The following is a 25,312-nucleotide window of genomic DNA, read 5'->3' on the forward strand; positions in this document are numbered from 1 at the left end:
CAATATTTCATTGTATGTACGCATATGCAACAGTTGGTTTATTCATTTGTCTGTCAGTGGACACTTGGGTTGCTTCTACATTTTGGTTATTGTGAATAATGCTGCTGTGAACCTGCTATACAAATATTTGAGAGTCTGCTTACAAAGCTTTTGTGTGTGTGTGTGTGTGTATATATATATATAGTATTTAGAAGTGGAATTGCTATATCATATGATGACTATATCTAACGTTTTGAGGAATCTCTATAACTCTTTTCCCTAGCAGCTATAGCATTTTACTTTTCCACAGAGCACAAGGGTTTCAATTTCTCCATGTCCTTGTCAACAACTTTCTTTCCTTCTCTTCTTCCTTTGTCTCTTTCCCCCTTTCTTCCCTCATCCCTCCCTTCCTGTTTTTGATAGTAGCCATCCTAATGGGTGTTTAATATATTCTTTCCAAATATTTTTTTTAGTATTCATTTCAGGGTTTCCATAATTCCATAGTAGTAGTTTACTCACCAAGTCATGTCTGACCCTTGTGACCGCACAGACCGTAGCCTGCCAGGCTCCTTTATCCATGGGATTCTCCAGGTGAGAATACTGGAGTGGGTTGCCATTTACTTTTCTTGAGATCTTTCCAACCCAGGAATCAAACCCGGGTTTCCTGCATTGCAGGCAGATTATTTATTAACTGAGCTATGAGGGAAGAAGCCATAATTCCATAAATGATGAAAAATTGTTGGCCACTGAGAATTGAAATAGTTTTGAAATCAAAACTGCCTTTTGATCCTGTAATAATGTTTTAGAAAAAAAAAAGAGTTCTGCTAAAAAAGTGATACCTATTGATTTAGACCAGAGAAGGAAATGGCAACCCACTCCAGTATTCTTGTCTGGAGAATCCCATGGACAGAGGAGCCTGGCGGCTACAGTCCATGAGTCACAAAGAGTTGGATATGACTGAGCACACATGCACACAGGCACTGACTTAGACCAAGCAACTCTTCATTTTACTTGAGAATGAAGTTTGTTTCATTCAAATGAAAAAAAAAAAAAAACAAAAAAAAAAAACCTCAAAAGACAAACTCCACCAATTATTAGGCTCTTACTTGGTGCAGGCCTAATGAGGCGTACATCACCTCATTTATTCTCCATGACAACCCATGAAAGAGATGCATTAGCTCATATTCACAGTTCAGCAATTAGTGAAGCTGGAAGGAGCTACAGGTCCCATGGCTAGAAAATGCCAGAGTTGGGATGTGAACCTGAGTTGTGATTCCAAAAGCTGTACTGGCTCTTTCCGGTAGGTCATATAGGACAAATATATCCAGATAGTGAGTCTCTTCCAACTTGAGCAAACACCAACTCTAGCTCTGAATCCAAGTAACATAGTCCCTATACTCAAAACACTGCCTGCAGACAATTTCCAACCAAAAGGAAAGGGCTATAAAGCATCAGTCTTCTGGTTCTAACCTTACTCTGCTACCTCACCGACAACCAAACAGAAGAATCCAGTTGATCACACACCTTGCTACCCTCACCCTTAATGTTGCATTTAAAACCCCTTGCCCAAAAGCCATCAAGAAGTTCAGGTCTTCTGAGCATTAGCTGCCCATCCTCCTTGCTTGTTGCTTAGTCACTAAGTTATGTTGGACTCTTGTGACCCCATGGTCTATAGCCCATCAGGCTCCTCTGCTCATGGGATTTCCCAGGCAAGAATACTGGAGTGGGCTGCCATTTTCTTCTCCAGAGGATCTTCCTGATCCAGGGATTGAACCTGTGTCTCCTGAATTGGCTGATGGATTCTTTACCATTGAGCCACCAGAGAAGCCCATTGTCCTTGCTTGGCACCCTACGTATAGATGATATACTTCCCTTCACCATACACACACGAAAGCTATAAAAATATTCAGTCTCTAAAAGAGTGGCTAGTTCAACTGTGACATTTTAAAGAACTCATGGATCTCATATTTCTTTAATTATATCACTATTAGTGCTGATTCAAAAGGAGTCTGCTCTGTGTTGACAGTAAAGAAAGCCCTTCCCAGCCGTAAGTTTCTAAGAATAGAGGGACATACAGTAATTGAACTAAAGGGGGGATGAAAAATTCAATTATTAAATAATAAATTGTTTTCTATACATTGAGGAAAGTTGTTTTTAAATGTTTAATTACTAAAAATGAGTTAATGATACTAGATTTTCAGGAATCTTTCTAATGAATGGTGTAACTTTACTAAAACAGTCTCTTTTTTCCCTTAACTAGTCCATCTTTAAAACAGTCTATCTTTTTACTCTATTAGTAAAATTTGTTAAAAACAAAAATATGAAGGTACTTCATAATTATAAATTTTCCAAACTCATGTCATTTCTGATAAATCTAAAACTAAAGTAATTTCTGTGTTGAATAGTTTTCTTTCGCTTCCAGAAAGTAAATCACTCTGCAAGGTTTGGAGATGTCAGTGAACATGACACTGTTAGTTCCTCAACTATCTTGCCCTCATTTGGCCTTCCAATAAATCAGATTCCTGCTGAAGTTTCAAACATTTTAAAAAATGAAAATAATGTTTTTGAAATTTCTAAAGAATGATGGATTGATAAGAAAAAAAAAAAGCCAGTTTACTGCAAATGGCCTTATCTATGTTCAATGTACTTGTTCTGAGGAGATGGAGCTCCTCTGGGGACCATGAAGACCACAGCTACCCAGAGGCCAACATTCCAGCCTCAGGTTCCATCTGGTACTGAGCTGGGGGCTGATGGTCACAAATTGAGGCATAAAAAATGAGTTAGAAGCTCTGATTCAAATGTTTGATTCTTCCATCTTATGCTTAGTAGGATCTGGGACAAGGAACTTCTTGGGACTTCAGTTCTCATCTGTAAAAATACCTATTCTTGTGGGACTCAAATGATGCACTGTAGGAAAGTATTTTGTAAGCTGTAAATATGATAGAAATTCAAGGTTATAATATTAAGGGCTTATAAATATAAGGGCAGTTGTGACAAGCAAAAGAATTAATGAGATTTCTGTGACTCAACTTTAGACAATTTACATAAAGATTTTATAGCACAGCCTCAGTCCATGTTGTTTAATATGGTTGATCAGAAGAATCACCTGAGGGAAATGTGTGATACCTTTTTGTCATATAGCCACTAAGTCTCTAAGTATTAAGAGTCTATTTCAAAGCATGATCATTAGGAATTCAACAATGCAGAACTGATAGAGATGATAAATAAAATGTAGTGGAAAAATGAATGCATTATCTTTAAAAATGAATCTGATCATTTTTCAGTTTTTAAGTTTGCTAATCTTTTAATTAGGGCTTTCCTGGTGGCTCAGACTATAAAGAATCTGCCTGCAATGCAGGAGATCTGGGTTTAATCTCTGGGTAGGGAAGATCCCCTGGAGCAGGGAATGGCAACCCACTCCAGTATTCTTGCCTGGGAAATCCTACAGACAGAGGAGCCTGGTGAGCTACAGTCCACAAGGTCACAAAGAGTCAGACATGACTGGGAGACTAACACTTTCACAATCTTTCAATTAAAACATCCTTAAAAATGTGATGGGTTTTTTAGCAAATAAAAAAAAACCCTTCAAAGTCTTTAAAAATATATTGAATTTATTTTGCAACTGGCACAGGCAGAGAACAAATAGCCAGCCAATCCAGGAAAGTTCTGGTTTTCCTGGGATGACCCTGGATTAAATTCAAAGCCTGGTACACACTTCCTCCAATGCTGGAATATTATGAACTACATAGCTTGAATGCAGTTTATTTTACTTGATTATACTGTCTAATTTTACTTGACTGACTTAGTTTGCTGTTCTTAGCTCAAGCTCCACCACCTTGAAGCTGTATGATTTAACTGAAACAGGTTACTTAACTTCTTTCTCTCTGGTGTAAAATGAAACCCATAGCCACATCTCCCAGGATGACTGTGAGGAATAAATGAAATAATGTGTAGGAAACTTAATAAATGAAAGCTATTTCCTAAATTGATCTGAATTTTGGATAAGTTATTTCCACCTCATATTTCAATTCTCAGTTATAAGAGCTAAAAGACCCTCAGGGTCTCCTAGTCCAACCACTCTCAGGGATGCACCATAGGGGAAGCTTGATGCCCTCTGCAGAGGAGTCCCAGAGTAAGCCCGGACTGCTAGGCCCTTCTTCCCCATCTGGGGACATTCCCATCTCTCCATCTCTCGGTTACAGAAAGATGATCAATACAGCAGTGCTGTCTCTGAAGGAATAGCATTGGCTCCACTGGCTTCTGGTTGGGACACTGTTACTGGCATGGAGATGTCTCTGAAGGGGACTTAGCCATCCCAGCCCTCTCCTGTCACATGCCAGCCATCATTCCACTTCTCCATTAAAGTCCTGCAATGACTTTTAAGAACAGAGAGTAGAATGGTGGGGACCAGGGCCTGGAGGTGGTGGGTAAGTTGGAAAGATGTTGTTTATAGGTATGAACTTGCAAATAGTAGATAAATAAGTTGTGGAGATCTAATGCACAGCATAGTGATCATGGTCAATAATACTGTATTACCAACTTCAAAGTTGCTGAGACTAGATCTTGATCGTTCTCACCCCCAAAAGAAATAATTATGTGACATGTCAGAGCTATTAGCTAATACTACTGTAGTAATTGGATTGTAATATATAAACTAACACCTTTTATACCTCAAACTTACAAAATGTATTAATCTGATTATCTAAAAAACAAAGAAATAAACCAACCCCAAACCCTGCAATTACTCCCTTCCACCTTTAGGATCCAGCCCAGTGCCCTCAGTCCAGGTGGGTTTTCAGGGAGTCCCCTCCCACTGGCATGGACTCATCATCCATCTCCAGCCTCATTTCATACGTACAAATGGGCCTCAGTCTCCAATTCTTGGAGTTCACTCTAATCCCTTTACATCTATCCCAGCTTAGCTTTTCAGTTTTTTTTTCAACTACGCAGGGACAGGCTGATCTCCTACCTGAACTTGTTTTCTTGAAATCTACTACTTTGATTTGGGAAAGAGCCTTTAAATGATTGTGCATGTGTTCACAAATTTACCTTTTGCAACATTTTGGTTCTGCAAAGTCCTAAATGCTTCCCTCTAAATGTCCCTTCACCCTTCCTGTATATTCTTCAAACCGCCAGAGGAAGAAGAACAAGATTTTCTATGAAGAAAAAGATTTTCTATGAAGAACAAGAAGAACTATGATGCCCAGGAGAAGGCAAGGTTGCACTTGAGTTCATCCAAGAGTACCTTCTGACAACAGGGAGTGTGAACAATGGTCCAAATTTCAGCAGGGGTGTGTGTGTGTGGGGGGGGGGCAGTGCAGTGGCCCTCAGCTGCTATTTGCACTCACTGGAGGAAATGAAAATTCTACAGTTAATGAATAATTCCCTTTTAAAGTGTAAATGAATAAAATGAGCTCTGCTAACTCCTACCTTAATAGAACTTTATTTCACAGAATTTCAAAATAGGATTTATTCGGGTCATTTAAAAATGTTCTCAGAGCAACAATTCTAGAGCAGCACTGTAGGGAGCAGGGTGAATATTCCAAGAGGAAAAGTGAAACAAAGGGAAATATGAACTTTCCAATTTCTGTGATTTTTTTTTGTATTGGTATTCTTACTGTCTCAAACAATATCATACTAACAGCTTGGCAAAGGCTGACTTTCTCACGCTGACAAACATGGATGCAAACAATGTAACTCCAACATTCTGGGAAGCATCATGTCTGACTAGCTCTGGAAGTACTTGAGAGAGTAGCCACGACACCACTCATCTGACACATGTTACACTCGACAGGTGAACGTGTCTTACAACGATGGGTCTCCCTGCGGAGGCAAGCATCAATCACCACCGCCACAAATGTGGCTAGGACACTGGTCCGCGGGCTGAGCAATTTATATGGATCGTTTTGTGCAGTCACAATGATGCTGTGCATTGGATATTACTGTTGGACCCATTTTATGGATGATAAAGTTGAAGCATAAATAACTTGCCCAGGAGCATATGAACACAGTCTGACTGCAGTGCTGTTTGCTTTGACACTGCTCTACACCGACTCTCCACTGTGAATGGCCCCCATCACTGTCAGACAAGGTGGTCGAGCAGAAAGAAGGGAAGGGCGTGTGGTCGACTGATCTCTCTCTCATCTGGCGACTAGAAATCTGCAGTTGGATGGTGAAGAGACTTGCCCTGGACCAGATCAATGACTGATGTCACAGCCAGGATGAGAAACAGGGCTCCCGCATGTATCTGAGGACGTTTCTCCTCACCTCAGGCTGCTACAGCTTAGAAACTTCACCTTTTCAAACATGAACAACACAGATCCCACTCCACACAGTAAGATGTTAATAAGTTCCAATGTACTAATGGATTTAAGATAAAAATATCCCTTAAAAAATTGCATAGGCAAACCTCCTTTGATGTGGCATTTGGGGAATTAAATGGAAAAGGCAGGAATAAGAGCGCGTGGCACGCTTAGAGCAATCCTCTATAAAAGGCCTATACCCCCACCACGCTGCCCTTGCCTTACTGATTTTGTTCTTCCTGAGATGTTAATATCACCATGGCAACAAGAATATGCTTCGTGAATTAGCCACATGGTGACTTTCCCATAACTCACATTCCTTTGCTAAATGCTCCCCAATCTTCATTTTCATTCCAAAGGAGGTTTATATAACCCATTAAAAAAGTATCTTTAATGCTATTGAGTCTATATTAGGAGATAAACACTGTATTATATTTGAAAACACATATCAATAAAAATGAATGTGTGTGTGTGTTGGCTCAACCCAAGTTGAGGAATGACATCTATTAAAAAAATAGGACTGTAGAATGCAGGGAAAATATTTTTTTAAACTGTATTTGCAATGACAGCGCCACACAAACCATAGCAAAGTCTCCAGAAGCCCTGGACCCTTATAAAAACATGACAAAAAGTCACCTTCCTGCTGGAGCTACGCTCAACTCTTCTCCTTCTCCATGTGTGAGTAGCTGATGCCCATTCCTAGGCTGTCTGGCAGTGGCCTTGATAGCTCATAAACTGAGGCATTACTTCAAACATCCTTAACCGAACAAAACTTGGCAGCAGCTCTTGGTGACTAACCCTTTGTCCTAGGTTTGTCTTCCAAGGTCAACTATGCTGCTCAGTTGGAAATCAATTTGCCCCTCAGTGTCTGAGAGTCAATACCTGTGTTTGGTGCACCTGCCTATACATCTCTTAGAATTCCATGGATTTCTCATCTTCATTAATGCAGCTCATATCAGTTTGGGAAGTGGGACCCTGACACCATGTTGAAGCTCAGTCTGAAATTCTGACAGATCAGGAAGAGGACTGGGGCTTGAAGAAAGCAGGTTTAAACAGGTACTGGGTGCCCAGGAGTAGTGGATAAGGAGGCCTGAAAGTTATTTGTTCATTCATTCTTAAATTCAATAAATATAGGGTTGGCCAAAAAGTTCATTAAGATTTTTCCATAATGTGTTACGGAAAACCTCGAATGAACTTTTTGGCCCACCCAATATAATAGTCCTTCCCAGGGCTAGGTGCTGGGTTACATGCCAGGAATTCCAAAATGTGTTGTAACACATAAATCTGCCCTTGAGGAGCTCAAAGTCTTGCAGGGAGGCAAAGCACAGCGTGCGGGAGGCCTACTTCATGATACTTCTGCTTCAGCTTGAATAGGATTGTTCAGATAATGCACATACATTAAAGAACTAGGGGAGCGTCTGTGTTGTATGGTTGAGCATTTTGGGGCCTCAACAATTTAATAGCGTCAGGACAGTGGGTTAATTGAGTCTGAACTATAAGCTAGTCTGAACTAGCTTATAGCAGAAGCGCTTTAATATTTCCTAGGTGGAATTTAACTGAGAAAGGAAATCTGATAATGTTTATCCATGGACATTGTGCTGACCCCACGTCGACCTCTTATTTGGGCTGAATGTAAAATCTGACACTTGTATGTTACCATCAATGGGATTAGTAATTCAACTGTCTAAAACCACTGCTCTCACTTTAATCAAAAATTAAGATGCTTTAGATAAAGTAGCCTTTCTTCTGACTTAACTGAGTTCCAAAAGTGGCCAAACCTCTGCTAAAACTGTTCAAAACGTCTAGAAAGGCAGTACAACTGGACATGTTAACTGCGACACACATGCCAAGATCTATCACATGCAATCGGAACATCACACAGCTGAATAGCTGAGCCACAGTCTCTCAGCATCCCTGGACAGGGTGCCTTCACAGATGGAGATTTAGGCTGTATAGGATAGTAGGAATTGAACCTTTTGAAATGTAGTTACTAAAGATAGTATCAACTATAAAACTCACCATTCTTCACTAAGTTTTCTTTTCTTTTTTTAGCTGTACTGTGTGGCATGCAGGATCTTAGTTCCCTGACTAGGGATTGAACCTATGTCCCCTGCAACGGAAGCACAGAAGTCTCAACCACTGGACACCAAGGAAGTCCCCCAAACTCGCTATTCTTAACAGAAGGATTCACATGGTACATAAATTGTATTTGAGCTATTTCACACACAAAGTGATTCTATAGATAATTAATATTTCCTTTGTCAAAAAGTGAAAACTATATAACCCAGCTTCCCTTTCTATTAATACTATATGTATCAAAGTCCTTAGAGATTACATTTATTCTCCAGTTATATTCACTAGTCTTTTTTAGCTGCTTGGTAATGTTTACTTTTCCTTTTTCATTCTTACATGTCTTTGTAAACCTCCTGAAATCCTTCTGGAAACAAATGAGGTATTACACTCAAACACATAAAATCCCTAATCCTTTCAGAGATCAAAAACAAAAAGTACTACCTACCAAGACCAATAGAAGGATATTTTATTCAATTATCTTCCCCAAATGGGAAGGTAAATAATAATTTACAAGAGAAAGGTCAATGACAAGAGTGAAGATTAAGTTAGGTGGTCCATCACATTTGATGAAAAAACTCTTAGCCAGCAAAGTATTCATCTATCTTCTTCAATCAATAAAAAGGAATTTTGCAGGCATCCAATAATATAATTTGGCTTTTACTTACTAAAGTGCATAAATGCTCCTGACTGGAATGACAATCAGTAGCAGCTCTGGTGTGTCTTAGTCACATTCTCTTTCCCAAGAGAGCCAGGATAATTTGCTAAGAGAGCAAGGGTCACGCATAAATTCAGATGGTGTCAAGGCCATCTCAGCACACAAACGCAGACAGCAAAGTGTGCTGACGCTGCACTGCAGTATTCAGCGCTTACTCTATTTACTCCCTGCAGCAGACCCACGAGGCTGAACAGGTCTCCATGGATAATCCAAAAGGAAATATTTAAGATGTCAGACAGGCTATCTTACATATACATGGCAGAATTACAATACAAAAGCCAAAATTTACATCATAATAAAAATCTAAGGAAAGGTATTAATGGGACAGGTAAGTATGCTGTAAAGCAGTTACCATCACTGATACTAGGGGCATACATGTGCCACTGGCTAGGATCTGCTTTCTTGCTGCCTAAATTAGCTAGCACCACAAAGAAGCATAGAAAGCAATCCGTTCTATTGTGTTCTCCCTTTAGTCACACCATGTTTGGTCCTGCCTCCTATTGGCTTTGGACATGTACATGGACTGCATGCAGGAAATGATTCCAGAAGGGTGACTCCCCACTGCTACCCCCACTTCTCTTTGCCAGCAGGTAGCTATCCATTCTTGAGGTCATGCTCTCAGCCCATCAAGAACCTCAAGACTGTATCTGCCTTTCTTCAGTGATCTGTCACAACCAGGAAGCAGACATCACGGCCTCCCTCAGACAATGGTGGCTGCTGTTGTTTTTTGCTAATCAATACCTCTATCTCAACCTGGTTCCTGAAGAATATGATATATGGTTATGATTTGCAGCTAGTTCTTAGCAACTGAGGCTTACTGATCCTTTATTGTTTTGACCAGGCAAAATCGGATCCTATCTGTGTTCCAGGGCATCTTACTTTCACCTGCTATTTCTGCTACATCCCTGAGAGAACTCTGACCGAGGAAGACCCTGCTTAAGGTGGGAAGGGAGAGGACTCTGTAACACAAAAGGCTAGATGCTGGATTATTACATATTACTAGAGATTTGGAACGCAAATGTGTTTGTGGAGGCAACTAGCACTTGCTTCTGATTAAGCTCTTTATGAAGACCAGTCCAGCTCAGACCTCCTACAACAAGCCATCCATCAGCCACTGCAGAGGGGAGCATGGGCTTTCCAGTGTGAGCAACAGTCCAGGCATCCTAGTAAGTACAATCAAATTCTGCCGCAGCCTTCAGCTCAGAATGCTACGAGGCCTCACTAATTAGGAATGACTGGGAGTAAATGCTTTTTTCAATCAGCAAAAGGTCTGAAATTTAACATTTTAAACAAAGGCACAATGCGACTGTCTTAAATCACATATGGTAATTCAGACAAGGTTAACAACAAGGGTCTGAGGTCTCCACTGATCTTTAACCGATAAATTAGCATCATTTGTAATTACCATAGTCATTGTTTCAATGTAAATGGATGCTTTGGAATTGCTTGAAGGAGGCTGAAAATACTGTAATTTGTCCTCTTAAATTGCTTAAACATTGTCCCAATCTTCTTATTTTCAGCAGCATCAGGAAATTTCTGAACAGTGGCATCAAAACAAACTTCAAACACTACCCTGATGTGAATTTTCCAAATGTCCTAATTAGAAGACGTGACTTAATGAGGTTTTCTGTGAGTTAGAGAAATGAAACTGGAAGACTGCATCTTATAGACAGGAGGTTTTTTCACATCAGCATGCCCTGTTTATACATGACTTAGAGAAGGGCTTAACTTTGTCATTCTAAATGCTACACAAGCCCTTGGGTCTGCTGAAACCCAAGGATGCTATTCAGGCAATAAGAACACACACAGCTATAGAGTGACAAGAGCTGCCTTATTTAAACTGACAAAAGCTTTCAGCAGGTTGAAGACAATCGGATAGGAAATAGCTTGTATGTTAGTACAATGTTAGTTCTTATTAATTTTTATAGGAGTAACGAATTATAAGAAGGATGAGAAAAATGAACCCCTAAAATCATCAGAGTGAGACAGATGGAGGGGTGAAGAGCTTTGGGGCTGAAATTCTGCCTTTTCTCATTTGCTAGCTCTATCATCTGGACCAGCTATTTCTTGTCTCTAAGTCTTGGTTTCCCCTTCTGTAAAACAGGGACAAAAACACTTTTCTTGACATAAGAATACACAAAGAGATACATATAATAAGAATACATAAAGAGATACATATAAGAAATAAAAGTGCTCAGCTTGGCATCTGCTCCAAAGATGGCATTACTTTTACGGCTGCTACAACCACTATTAGTACTAGTGTTGTTAGGGGAAGCACACTGATTGAAACCGCCCACCCTGGCCAGGCACCATAGTAACCATTTGCATGAGTTGTTTCATGACAGGAGATCCTGATAAGGAATTCGGAACTAGTAAGCCACCACCAGCCGGAAGAGTTCGGGAAAGGTCAAAAGGAGACCCCGTGTGTCTGTCCACTTCCCAGAATCCCTCTCGCTAGCATCCATCTTGGCTGAGAGATGCCAGCGCCACCAGGAAAGACTCTGAATTAGAATGATTGGCCAAAGACTACCCGGAAACTAATCCCATCACCATAAAACCCAAGACTGCGAGCCATGCAGAGCAGTTCTTCTGGGTTCCCTTACCCTCCTGCTCTCCACTGGGGTGCCCTTTCCCAATGAAATCTCTTGCTTTGTCAGCACATGTATCTCCTCAGACAACTCATTTCTGAGTGTTAGACGAGAGCCCAGTTTCGGGCCCTGGAAGGGGTCCCCCTTCCTGCAACAGTATTATGAATGTTCTCCCTACCTGGTCTATTGCCATTTCTCCCCTAACAAGTGAGGCTTTTAGCAAAAATAATACTTCAAATGCTATGTTCAAAATCACAGTGTTGCTGCTGCTGGTGATGATGTGTCAGACACCATGCTAAGTGTTCTCCACACTCGCCCATTTCTCAGTGAGCCAACGCAGGAGTGCTGATGCTATCTTATCGTTAGGATTTGTTATTTAACTTCACAATCCACCTTAACTTCATCTTATCAGTGAGGAAACTGATGGACAGAGAAAGAAAAGTTAAATCCAACACAGGAGCCCAGGGGGTCTGAATCCTGAGTCCCCATATCTGACCACTTCTACATTCTGCTTCCTACTTTGTTTCTATTCCTGATAATACTGTTGCTGACGATCAAGCCCAGCCCAAGACTGGTTTCTACATTCAGAACCCTGTTACTCTGGATGTCTGAGTTGCTGTTCAGGGGTACACGTGATACTGTAATTCCTTTCACTATGAATATGAGCTTATTCGCGTTACAGAATCTTGTTACACATTCTGAAAGTTTATAGGGGATAGAAGATAAGAGCAAAAGGCAGCCTCTATTACTTGGGTTCTGAGATTTGGGCCTCAAATCCAGTTCATTCCCATCTGGAAGATCAAGACCCTGATTTCTACAGCACTGTTAGTGCTATCAGACCCATTTCAAACACACTCAGAAATTTCAGCTTGGAGGGACAGCTTGCAGTTTCCAGATGTGATTATTTAAATCACATCTTCTATACGTCACTTATTTATCACACACCCCATCCCCACTTCTGATCTTGGTCTTCTTTTCCTGTTAGAAAATAGGCATACCTATCTACAAGCAAGAAAATGCACTAGGAAAAGTAGAAAAACATGGCTTCCACTGACTGGGAGGACCCTTGGAGGTCATCTGGCTTGACCTCCTCCTCATGTTGGGGGAGTAGGGTTAAGAATGAATCATTTCAAATGCTTTAAGGGCACGTCAGATTGCAGCGCTCTTACCCGTGCAGTGAAGTCCACGGCAGCTGCTCGGTTTAACAGCAATGTGGCTACGTTGATATTTCCATAGTGAGCAGCTATGTGGAGCGGAGTGAAGCCACTCTGGAAAGAAAACACAGCAGACGTTCAACTGATCCCTGTTGGCCTCTTGTCTGACACGTTAATACCACAACCCTGCCCAGATCAAAATGAGGAAGCAAAATATGCTGAGGTCCGCATTCCATTCTGTACTAGGTTTCTTTCCATTAGTGCCAATTGCTCATAGGATTTCAAAGGGATGCCAAACTCACAGGGAGAGGAATAGCCAGGAAGGAACCAAGGGTAGAGACTGAGCCGTTTTTGTAATCTGGGAGCAGAACTACACAGAAGCCAACATGTCCAAAAATTAAAATAGGGGTGACAAGAAATATCTTGATAGCTCATAGAAAGTTCGATGAGTACCACTGTTGTATTATTCATGGTAGAACTGTCCATTGAAACTGTCAAAATTTCACTAGTATTATAGATTCAATATAGAGTCAAATCAACCAACAGTAAAAGCCAATTTTAATGATAAAAGCAATTTGGGGGGAAGAGGTGCTATTACAATTGGTCTTGAATCACTGTGAATGCATTTCATAAAGAAATTGACAAGCTGGTCTCCTTATTAGCAAATGCCTATTCAATAACCCATTTTTCTGGATTGTTCATACCAAGATCATTTTACTTCCTTGAAAAATGCTAAAACATGCAGCAATTTACTTAGTCCCCAAAGATTTCAACCTTACAAGAACTAGATGCATTTCTAAGTCGTCAGCAAGCTTCTCAGCCATGCTAGCGGTCTGACTGACTCTTGTCAAGGGTGGGTCACAGGGTACCCTTCCGAGGTAACTTTCATTTTGCTGACACCACTGAGGGCGAGTGTCATGCAGAAATCTAAAGATTCAATCCTAGATGAGTAGAATGACAGGGTTGTCTGCAGCTGTAGGTAGAGCTGAGAAGTTTCTCAAGTGTCAAGATGCTTCATGTCACAGGACTCTATTGCAGTACCCTTAAGTTTCAAGGATGCCTCATACTTCCTGCTTTCAAACACCAGGTTCAGCTGCAGAAAGCCCTGGTAATCAAACTACTATCTCCTCTGGCACATGCTACTTTGAGGGTGGGGGTAGGAAGCAGGTATCTAGCCTACAGAAGGCAATGCAAAGAAGAAGGGAAAGAAATGAGGCAGCAGCACTAAGGAATGGGAAAATGATGATGCAGATATAGATCAAATGTACACGGATATACATATATATATACCTCTGTTGTTCTATTCACCACCATCTAGGTTAACACATTTGGAAGCAAAGAGGAGGAAAAAATGAACGGTTAGTTTGCTATCGGTGATCATGGATGGCAGAAAGCTCATGACAGCTAAGTAATGCAGATGGAAGCTCTAATGGCAGCACAATAGGCACAGAAAGAAAGCTAGACTGAATGAAGGGCTACACAATGGCCTATTTCAAATGCCACATTTCCTTCACAGACACTTGTAAGTAATATGTGTCCAGACAATGGGAGTTGTTGGCTGGGGCTCTGGCTGCTGGTTTGCCTTCTGCAGCTGATCAATACTCAGTGCATTGCCTACCGTCTTAGATATCAACCAAAAATTTATTTGGCACACACTGTGGCTAGCATTTTATAATTTTTCACCTTGATGTTGGAACTGAAGTGCTAAATACATCAAAAATACATGTTCAAAGGAAGGACATTATTGGGTGTCTCTCGATTGATTTCTGTTGAGGTGGCCACCCATTAACACATATAGGGCAGCACCCATAGGTCCCTCCCAGCTGTAGACGCCAAGGGTGGGGGTGTTGTGCCTTCAACTGGATGACTTGGGGGCATGACTGTATTCCTTTCAGCGCAGTTAAGTGTTTGGCGTAAGCATGCCCAAAGGGAGCCCAGGCGCTCTTCACGTTTGGGTGCCTAACAGAGGAGGATGCCGTGTGACGAGTGTGTTTCCCAGGGCCTCACCTTTGACTCCACGTCCGCGTTGTTGTCATTCTGCAGCAGCAGGGCAGCGGCTTTCGTGTCATCTTTTCGGGCAGCGATGTGAAGAGCTGGAAGACGCACTTTTCCTTTTGTGTCATTTTCTAGCAGAAGTGACACTACTTGATCGTGACCTTGTTGCAAAGCTACTGCCAATGGTGTGAAGCCGTCCTGCAAGTAGATTATGGGTCAAGTTTGGCCCCTATGGATATTTTCTTCTTGATTAACAAATAAGAAGGTGATCGAGTGTCACTTTTTGTTCACAGTTATTAAAGCTGATATATTCAAGTAGTTCCACATATATGTGGAAAGATATTAAAAAATACATACATACACACACACACACACACACACACACCAAAGCAGAAAACAATTTTAAAAGTAAATTTCCATCGTTATTTTCAAACTATTTTATTCAGTACTTTGTTGCCTAGTGTATCCTGTCTGCTTCATCACTATACCTTGTAACCTAGTATATATTTGGTGCTCAATTACTATATGTGAACTAATGATCTATACTCATTGCTGTTTTAAGGAAGGTATACATGAAAGACTCTTGGCTTCTCTGACCAACAAAAGAACAGATCATATAAAACATGACTAGAAGCAATTCAGACATATACACATATCTGTACATTTAGTCTTCCTACTGTATTACCCTGGGACTTGACAAAGAGAAGACAGCTACAGATTTCACTGCAGTTGGAAAATCTAGCATTACTGGCCATAAAAAAGAAAGCACAGAGGAGAATATCCTAAGTTGTTGTTATTGTTGTTTAGTTGCAAAGTTGTGTCTGAGTCTTTGCAACCCCACGGACTATAGCCCATTAGGTCCCTCTGTCCATGGGATTTCCCAGTTAAGAATGAGTGAGTTGCCATTTCCTTCTCCAGGGGATCTTCCTGACCCAGAGATTAAACCTGCATCTCCTGCTTGGCAGGTGGATTTTTTACCAATAAGCCACCTGGGAAGCCCTCGAATATCCTAAGACTGGCTCCCAAATTTCAAATCGGCAATACTTTAATTATCACACACTAAAAAGAACATTTCAAAGTCATTTTTGCTAGACAATTAGCAAGTAGGTTACTTATTATTCTATTCAGATCATGATGTTTATTATCTGTAGTACAAATAATATTTATTATCTGTAGTACAAATAATACTCCTTGTGGTACAAATCGAGGACTGTTCTAATGGAAGAGTGCTTGTAAGGGAAAAAGAAAAAGCATAGTTACTTGCATACTCATGTCTTGTTGGTTTTCCTAGAAGATCACTTTCACCATTGTTTTCCTTGCTGGAAAACAGATAAGTGCTCCTAGCACTTGTTTGGCTGAATGCAAATCAGTACATTTATATTCAAGGATTGTAAAATATTGGCCCCCAAGCACCTAAGTAACAGTACTGCCCAGGCCCTTCTTGTATAAATCTTGTATAAATCTCCATTCTCCTTACTGTCTCTACCTGGCATCTAAACTCAGGCTATTTGCCCCACTCTGAAATGTCCTCCTCCTTGCTCTACACACATAAGTTCTATCTACACTTCAAGCTTCAAGATCTGGCTGCAGTTCCACTTGGTCTGTTCAACTTCTCCAGGAAGACCCAAGTGAGGAAGAGGATGAGCAGCAATGTAACCAGAAGGACATTCTCTGCAACCATTAATAACAAAGGTTGGATACAACCTAGACATCACCAAAACGATATCACAGGTTACACTTAAAGTACACTTAAAGTACAAAGTTTAGAGTGTAATTTAATGTTATGGGAAAAGGAATCAGCATAACCATGAAAATACTTGATCTGATTTCCACTAAGAGAAACATGCATATTGTGAACATGGACAAAAAAAAATCTGGAGGGATAAACAGAATTTTATCTCTAGGGACAACTAACTGTGGCTTTTTCTTTTCGCTTTTTATTGTACTTCCTCATTTACTTAATATATTACTTTCACAAAAGAGAAAAACACATCTAAAAAATGGAATGGTGAAAGGAAAGAGCTGTGTATTAAGAGTTAATGTTGCACCTCACTTTTAAAACCTGAGCAAAATCTAAGGGGTAAAAATGACAGCTCACTTCTGTTTTGCAGCAAAATAAAGTGGTTACATTTCCACCCATAGGAATGTTTCAATCCATAGGGCCTAAACATAAAGGAAACTATTTTGCACCAGAAAATCAACTGCAGCTAAGAGGATTAGCACTGACAAGAATGTGCTTCTTGCATAAACCAATTAAAGACATAAAGATACCAGTCCTAAGGTGTTAATAGCTAAAATTAGAAGGTCCAGATTTTGTTTCCAAACCAAGTTTAAATGGTTTAGTTTGCTCTATGCAGTTATTCTTAAGAGAAAAATACAAGCCAAAAGGAAATATGATGGAGGCTTCATGTGTACCCTCACTGCCTTTTGGGGTATCTGGCACATAATAGATGCCATAAGTGAACAAATAAATTTACCTCATGCTTCAAAATCTTGATTAGCCAAAGAAGGAAGATATACATGGAAAGACAGGATACACAGTACAGAGTAATACAGGAAAAGTTTTGAAAAACACAACGATGCCGAAGACTTCATACATACATACAAGGAACATATGGAAAAAATTGTATTGAAGGAACTTGACAATATCATATTATCTAACAAATTGAAAATTCTATTAAATCTTTTTCACCTAAGGAATCCTTTCATTGCTCACTACTGTTCATTCTGTAAATACAGACTTCTGTATAAATAACACCAATATTATTGCTAGTAAGAAAGCAAAATTGTAATTAGAACATTATGTGAATGAAACATCTTATTTCTTGTTGTTCTTTAATTCTCTAGTACTAATAATCCAAGAGATAAAAATTCAGTCAAAGCTTCAAATAGCTCTAGATAATCAGATAGCTGTTGTTTTTGTAGTGATGGCACCAAATGCCTCATGAAGACATGGATGTGATTTGTTCTTGGAACACTAATTCATTCATTTATTTTTTTAAAGCTAAAAAAACCTTTGAAAGTAAATTAATATAAAGCAGTAAAAAAAAATCTATCAAATATCTATCTATCATCTATCCATCTACATATCTACCTATATCTATCTATTTATCTTCCTGCTAAAAGACTGAATTAGTTGTTTGAGGATCTCATATATTCCTTTTTAGTCAGTTGTAGTGTCTTTTTTGGGGGCTTAAAAACTTAAAAGAACACAAACAGAGAACCAGTGAGTTACTGATGATTAGTTGACAAGGTAATTCTATAGTCTTTTAGTGGTAAACTGGTCTTATGTTTGTTCTAAAGGGGGGACACTCAGTGAACTGCCCATCACAGCCTAAAAAAAGATACTACCTGTCCTTCACAGACAAAAAAGTACTACGGAATTGCTGTCATCAGGATATTTATATTACATAGTATTTCCATCCAAAAACAGGAAGGGTTTTTTTTTTTTCTACAACAACCCTGGCTCCCATACCCATCCTCCCTGCAAAGCATGATGTGACCCACGTATCATTTTAGGGACTCACACAGGTTACCTTCTCCCCAGTGTGAGGAGAGGCCTGCTCTATGCATACAAATGTCAGTTACTCTGCTATTAGCCATTCATTATTTATTACCAAGCTCTAAGGATATTATTATTAAAAAAAAAAAAATCCATCCTCAAGATAAAAATCCCCAAGAGAACTGAAGGCTAGGAAGTGAAAAGTAAGGCTCTCTCTGAATTCTCAGAATAAACCAATGGAAACAGTACACTATGGACATTTTCCTGTATTAGTACATAGAGTCTTGCCTCATTGTTAATAGTGTAGAGTACCATTTTACTGTCTAAGTAAAGCAATATTTATCCAATAACTTCCCCTTTGGCTCTTCCTGGTTTTTAAAAAATTGGTACTACTAATTATGTTGCTGTTTCTTATATAATAACTATTTTTTGCATTATCTTCTAATATATGATGCCACATAAACTATTTGAAGTGGAATTGCTAAGCAAAAAGGTGTATAAATACTAATTTGGATAGTTACTGCTAAGTGTTCTACAAAAGTGTTGCAACTGGTTGTCAACATCACCAATACAGTAGTTAAGGTGCAATATTTCCTACCCCTTGAATTTTTTCCTTATCTCATGGACTAAAGACTGGATCTCATTCTCTATCTGATTAATAAATTAAAATTTATTTGACTATAAGGGAGGATCAGGTATTTTCATACATTTGTGGTCATCTGTATATTTTTGTGTGTGCACTGCCTCTTCATTTATCTCCTGGTTTTCCTGGAAGGCATGATCTCAAAAGCTGGGCAAGGTTATATGCAATCCCTGTGCATATAATCCCGATGATATACATCTTTCTTGTGCCATACAGGAAACACTTCAGAATGAAAGAGATTTTGGCTTTATGACAGGGATAACCCTACACCTGTTCTAATTTTCTTTTGTTAAAAATAAAGAGTACACAAGCAGTAGTACTTTATTATTAGCAATAGATTTCTAGTGATACACTTCAAGGGATCACAATCTTCCATCCAGATTAGTTTCAAAAATAAACTACATTACCTAAAATAGTATTGGTGACTTAAATAACTTTTTATTTTTAATAACTCCCCTATTCATGATTGCAAATGTTTTTTTAAAGGCTGCTTTTATCTACTATTCAAAAATGTATACTAGTTTTGTTTAGAAGTATGAGTTAAATCTAATTAGTTAACTTTAGAAATACATAAATCCAATCATTATAATTATGCTAACTTAAATTTGGAAAACAACAAATTTAAAGCTTATGTTCTATCACAAAAAATATTTCAAAACAATGGCTGCCTTTGACGCAAAATTCTAAGAAGGAGAAAAGTACTCTCAAGCGATTATGTAAATAGTAAACAAATAGCTCAATTATAGGGTAGAGCCAGGCATTTAAGAGCAGAAAGGGTAACTAGGCAAGGAAGATTCTTGAAAGACTAAAAATAGACTTTTCTAATGTATTTCATAAAAACTTATGAGCCCACACATTAATATACAACTATAATGAAATACCAGTGGGACAGATTCTCAATGATACAACTTCAGGTTTCTAAAATCCCTATAAACATCTGAACTCACCCATAAAAAGAACCAAAGTGTCTTACCTCTGTGGCCAGGCTCTGGCTTGCACCATTGTCGAGGAGAAACTTGACAACTTCCAGGTGGTTCTCCTGGGCTGCCATATACAATGGTGTGAAACCATTCTGCAAAACACCAATTTAAACGTTTGTAGCTTTTTAAAGCAAATCTGTCTTTCTACTGTACTGATGATATTATATGTTTCAGGAAATGCTCACACATAGTAATTTTTATAATACTTTAATATATATATTTATATGTATTATAAGCCTGAGCATGATAGTTTAAGCAGAATTATGAGGTATAATCGTTAATCATGCTTCATAATTCTCGTCTGAATGTGGTTCATAGCTAATAGTCTAATTCATACCAATACATCCAGTTTAGTTAAACACGTGTATCCATTTAACTAACCACTTACTGAGTGTCTACCATGAGTAAAGAGTTTTACTAGATACCATGAAGATATGAAGAAAAATACATTTGGTCATTGTCCCAATGAGTTTTTTATCCCAAGCAATAATTATTTCTCCTAAACAAAATATGTAATACTTTTACATAAAATTAAGCACCTGAAATAGTTCCAACTTTGGAAGGAATTTATATTAATTTCATACAGCTTCAAACTTACCACATATGAGGTGACTTGGAGCAAAGGAAAGAACACCAATTTGAAAAGGGTATACTTCAGTTTTAAAGTAGAATTCAATTAGATGGTCTACTTTTTGTAAGTTTCCTTCCTTGTATTTTTTGAAAAGACATATTGTACATCAGTGTCTGAAGTGTGCCCAACTGCCAAGGAACTTGGAAATAAATGCATATATATATCTTAAACTTCTTAGTGAAAATGTTCTCTGAAACAATGTATTTCACATCTGTAAAATACTGTAATATTACCAAAAAAAAAACCTTATTGCAAGATATATATATAACAAAACAGGTATTTTTCAAACTATAATAAATTTTCTTTGAACAAATTTTTCAGAACTTAGTTCTATTTAACTGGTTTGGAAATTTTGTTGTGTATATTATGCAATCTCAAAGAATAAATGGAAATACATTCTAAATTAAATGTTACAAAATAATACTCAAAGTTTTGTGATTCCACCAAAGTTTAAGTTCACTATTATAAATAGCAGTTATTATATGATGACCTTACTTATCCAATCTCTGGATGAGTAATATGAATAACATAAAACTCAACCTCTACTAATGTCAATTTTTTGGTTTATACCTCAGAATTAGGAAGTTTAAAAGATTCTTAAGCAGATAAAAGTGGTACCACCTAACAAATCTACCATGGTGAATATACTTTATTCATCAGAGAGCTCCTCTATTCTACTTATTTTACACATAATTGTAATTAGCCAGGTTATTAGCTTGCCAAGCTCAAGATTAGAGACACAAAATAAGAGGCAGTAGAGTATGACAAGATTCAAGCTTCTTCACTGTATAATATTTACCTAGTAAAATCATTAATTTCACTGTTACTTTGTTCTATCATGAAAGGTTTTATCAGTATTAAATATGAAACATGCATAACTGCAATCCAATGTGTGGGTGTATATGTGTGTGTGTCGGGGGGTGGGGTGGGGGGATGGTGGGTTTCATCTTTGTCTCTCTTCCCAGACCTATGAAGGAAACTGAAAGGCGGTTTAGACTTTTTATCATATTACTTTTTCCTCATTTTCTTATTTGACCAAAATGAAAGATTGTTTAATTCTTGGTTGATTTAAATATCTCTTAACCAAAACAGAGAAAAAAACTTAAAATATTAAAAAGAAAAGGTGGATTTTCCCTATCACTCTATGAACTACATATCACCCAAGATTTCCAGACCAAATATTCAGATTTTAGGAGTAAAATTTTTAAGAAAAAATTCCAAAATGGATATTATTTTCTGAGACATAAATATCAAGTAGATAATACATGTCAGTAGTGTCTCAACTCCAGGGCAGAGATCTGTTGTAGTTCAAGATTACCTAGGAAACACTGGTTCTGCTGCATGCTTTCTGAAAGCTTCTTTAGCTTTCTGTTCTATGGGTTCCTCAGAGAATTCCAAATTGCTGAAGTTATTTGGATTAAAGCAATAGAAATTAACACCAATTAATAAAAAATCATCTTTCAGGAAAGGATTAAGAAGCTGTGAGAACACATACACATTTGGTTACGTTCTAGGGAGATAATTATAAGCATCATTTGGAAAGAGTGAAAAAAGGTATTACCATTACTCTCTAGTGCAAAGAGGCTTAAGGTACCAGCAAATTCAGTGTGGACTACCTAGAGCTGTAATGCTTTTCCGTGAAATGGTACTTGGATTAGGAAAATGGTCAGATTTCAGGAAAGATGTTATTTTTCTCTTAAGAGAAAAAAGTATATCACTGGTTTTATATTAATTTCCTAACTTAGGAAATTTCCAAAACAAAGAGCTGACCAAAAAGGAACATATGGGTGGCCCAATTTACATTTCCTTTTCTGTAGCAACAATAGACTGAATTCTCAAAAAGCAGAACAGCTCAAGACTGAATATGCTTCTTGATTCCTGACTTTATCCAATATCTTCGATTCCCTCTGCTCTGAAGGCACTGCAGTGTTGTTACAAATGTTGTGGTGTTATCATAAGTATGCAAAGTTGCAGACTTATAGTTTTATAGATAGTACTGAGGCATGCTGCCTAGTACCCACTAAAATAAAATAAAAATGAAATAAAATGAACTAAAATAAGGGCTTAAATTTCATCCTTGAAATTTTCTTATCTATGCTAGTTTCCTCTAACTAAGCCTTTGTATATCATAAAGTACTGTTTTTAATTAAAATATTAAGGGCTTGGTAATAAATTTGTACTGATTCATATATGATACTAATTTTTCTGAAGGTTGTTTACATCAGAGATATGCTATTAGTTTTAAGGTCAGAAAGGCTCTATTTGGGCCATACCCACTGTCTAGCTTCATCAGGATCTGACCTCCTCCTCAATAGGAAACATTAAAAACACAGAAAGACTAAGGAAACATTGATTTAATTAAAGGGCTTTGTCTTTGTTAAAACCACTGTGAAAACCTGTCCATTTAGAATACTTTGATAGCTAAAATATTATTTGAAATAGACTGCTTTTTTATAAATATGATTGGTGTCTTATGGAATAAAGACAGAGAAAGAGAAAAGCATGACGGATGTCATTTGACATGACAGTTTAGGATTTTTCAAGAGCAAACACTGTTAATCATTGCTGTATTTTATATAAAGTACTAAGGACTTAAACTAGAGTTCTTTAAAATCACAATTTAGTTATCTAACCCCATTTCTTTCTCAGGGTAGGCATAAATGATTTCCTGGAATGTTAAGTAATATAAGAAAGAGTTAACTACTTATTAAGACCTAAGATCAAGGCAATGACAAGAATTATTTTTAAAAAATCTATAAACTCCTAGTTTATAGAGTCCCAGTTCATCAGAACTTGATATTGTCCAATGCTATTTTTATTTTCCAGAATTTTTATATTTAAGGAAAGTGAGGGGCTCTTTTGATACTGTTCCTCATTGGCAATTAATTATTGTCTATAGGATAAAATTTCACGTGGACAGGAATACTGTCGTTCTTGAATATTAATATTCCTGTGTTGTTCTGCCACCTAAATGGAATTTCATTGCTCTTCATGGTATTTCTGCTTGTTGTTCTTTATGAAAGTTCCTTTTGAAAAGCTGCTACCAGGAATTATCTTTAAAACTCCATTCTGCTGTGTGGTGATCTCATTACTTACTCCATCCATACAATGATGCAGTTCAGAAGGTTTCTGGGGGCAGATGTCTAGAGGAAGGGGGACAGATTTTACTGTCAAGTGTGTGGCTGGGTATTCCAAGCATAGCTGCAAGGAACAGGGCATTTCACAGCCCATGTTCTTCTTCTGCACTTCATCATCAGAAGAGAATGTGCGTAAATTGAAATCAAATCTGCTTAGGATTTTACTTTGACTACAGTTTCTCCCAGACATTGGAAAGAAGGTTTAAAACTATGCCTTCTCTGAACATTAGTTAAGAATGTGTACATTGTTTACAAGATGAGGGAGGCTAACTGTCTCTCCCTTGGGGGTAAAAAGAAGAAAATGAAAATGGACCAAAGCATTTCCCACTACCTCAGAGCTTAACACTAGCTATTTCCTGAGTAAAAAAAAATCATAGAGGCATTTAAAGATAATTGGTTGAAAAGCATAATGCTTCTCTTGTGGTCAGCTGGTCTGTGTTTCTTATTTGTCAATATTCAACTTTATATTGCTCCTTTCTGGAAAAACATTATCACTCTAAGGGAGCTCTCATTGGGAATCAGAACAGGTGGCATAAACCATGTAACAAAAGTCCAACCACAGGGAACTAAAGATTAGACCAATTACACAAGAAACCGTGTGGTTGGAAGAACAGTTTTGAGAGGGTAACAGGCAGGAAGGCCAGGGGTCTCCAAACGGAGGAAACAGGCCGCAAGTGTCAGGCATTTTTCATCTCTCTCTTAAGCAGCAGGAGGAAACAAACTACAAGTGTCAGACTATTTTCCCTTCTCTATACAAAATTAAAAGGAGGTTTCTCTTAAAATTCTGTGTTGCCATGATGACACCTGGTTCTACCTGAACTTAACTTTTCTCAAACCTTGAGCTAACCAACGCGTTTTTCTTATGGAAATATTTTTCTCAAGCTATGGTAATGAACTATGTATTTACCCTAGACCCTGTCTTTCTTCAAGTCAGTTCCACTTGAGACCCAGAACCCATAAGGGCTCAACAAACCAGTATGTTTTACTCATACATTGTTCTCCTAATCTATGTTAATGAAACTATATATTTACTTGGAAACCTGCCTTTTTTCAAGATTCACATCAATCGTTTTATGGCCTGAGATGACTTACATTGTGCCAATGTTACTCAAAATGCGTGTTGTGGGTGAGGGGACGGGTGCCAGTCTGAGGTTTGAGACATACCCTTTCTCTAACTAACAGCTTGCTTATAGGTATATAACATCCTGCTAAAGGCTAGCACAGGGGGGCTCTTTCATTTCCCTTCTGATGTCTATGTCAGAAGCTTTTCTGTCTCTTTTATACTTCAATAAAACTTTATTACGCAAAAGCTCTAAGCAATCAAGCCTCGTCACTGGCCCTGGACTGAATTCCTCTCCTCTGGAGGCCACGAGTCCTGGCTTCTTTCATGGCTCAGCAGCAACCTTTCAGTTTCTTTTCTGCAACACTGATATTTAATGGCATCAGAGCGTTCATCAACATGGCTGACGTAACAAGGTGGAAAGTCATCGCAATTCTGTGGACCCATAAAGTACCAGAGGCTCCTGTTACTCAAAGATAATCAGTCCTGGAAAAAACTGAGGAAATCAAGTGCACTTAACGTGGAGATCAAAAGGCCATGGTAAATAATGAAA

General features: G+C 38.4%; 1 protein-coding gene across 2 annotated transcripts in view; it reads right to left on the reverse strand.

Annotated features, from left to right (window-relative positions):
- Positions 1-25,312, reverse strand: part of ANK3 (ankyrin 3) — a 365,593-nt gene that overhangs the window by 214,747 nt on the left and 125,534 nt on the right. For both annotated transcript variants that reach the window (XM_043926997.1, XM_043926998.1), the window contains exons 5-7: positions 19,925-20,023; positions 14,819-15,004; positions 12,827-12,925 (exon numbers count right to left, since the gene is read on the reverse strand). In XM_043926997.1, the coding sequence (XP_043782932.1) occupies positions 12,827-12,925; positions 14,819-15,004; positions 19,925-20,023 (384 nt within the window). The remainder of the gene's footprint in view (positions 1-12,826; positions 12,926-14,818; positions 15,005-19,924; positions 20,024-25,312) is intronic.

The sequence above is a fragment of the Cervus elaphus genome, chromosome 15, assembly GCF_910594005.1.
Source record: "Cervus elaphus chromosome 15, mCerEla1.1, whole genome shotgun sequence".
NCBI lineage: Eukaryota > Metazoa > Chordata > Mammalia > Artiodactyla > Cervidae > Cervus > Cervus elaphus.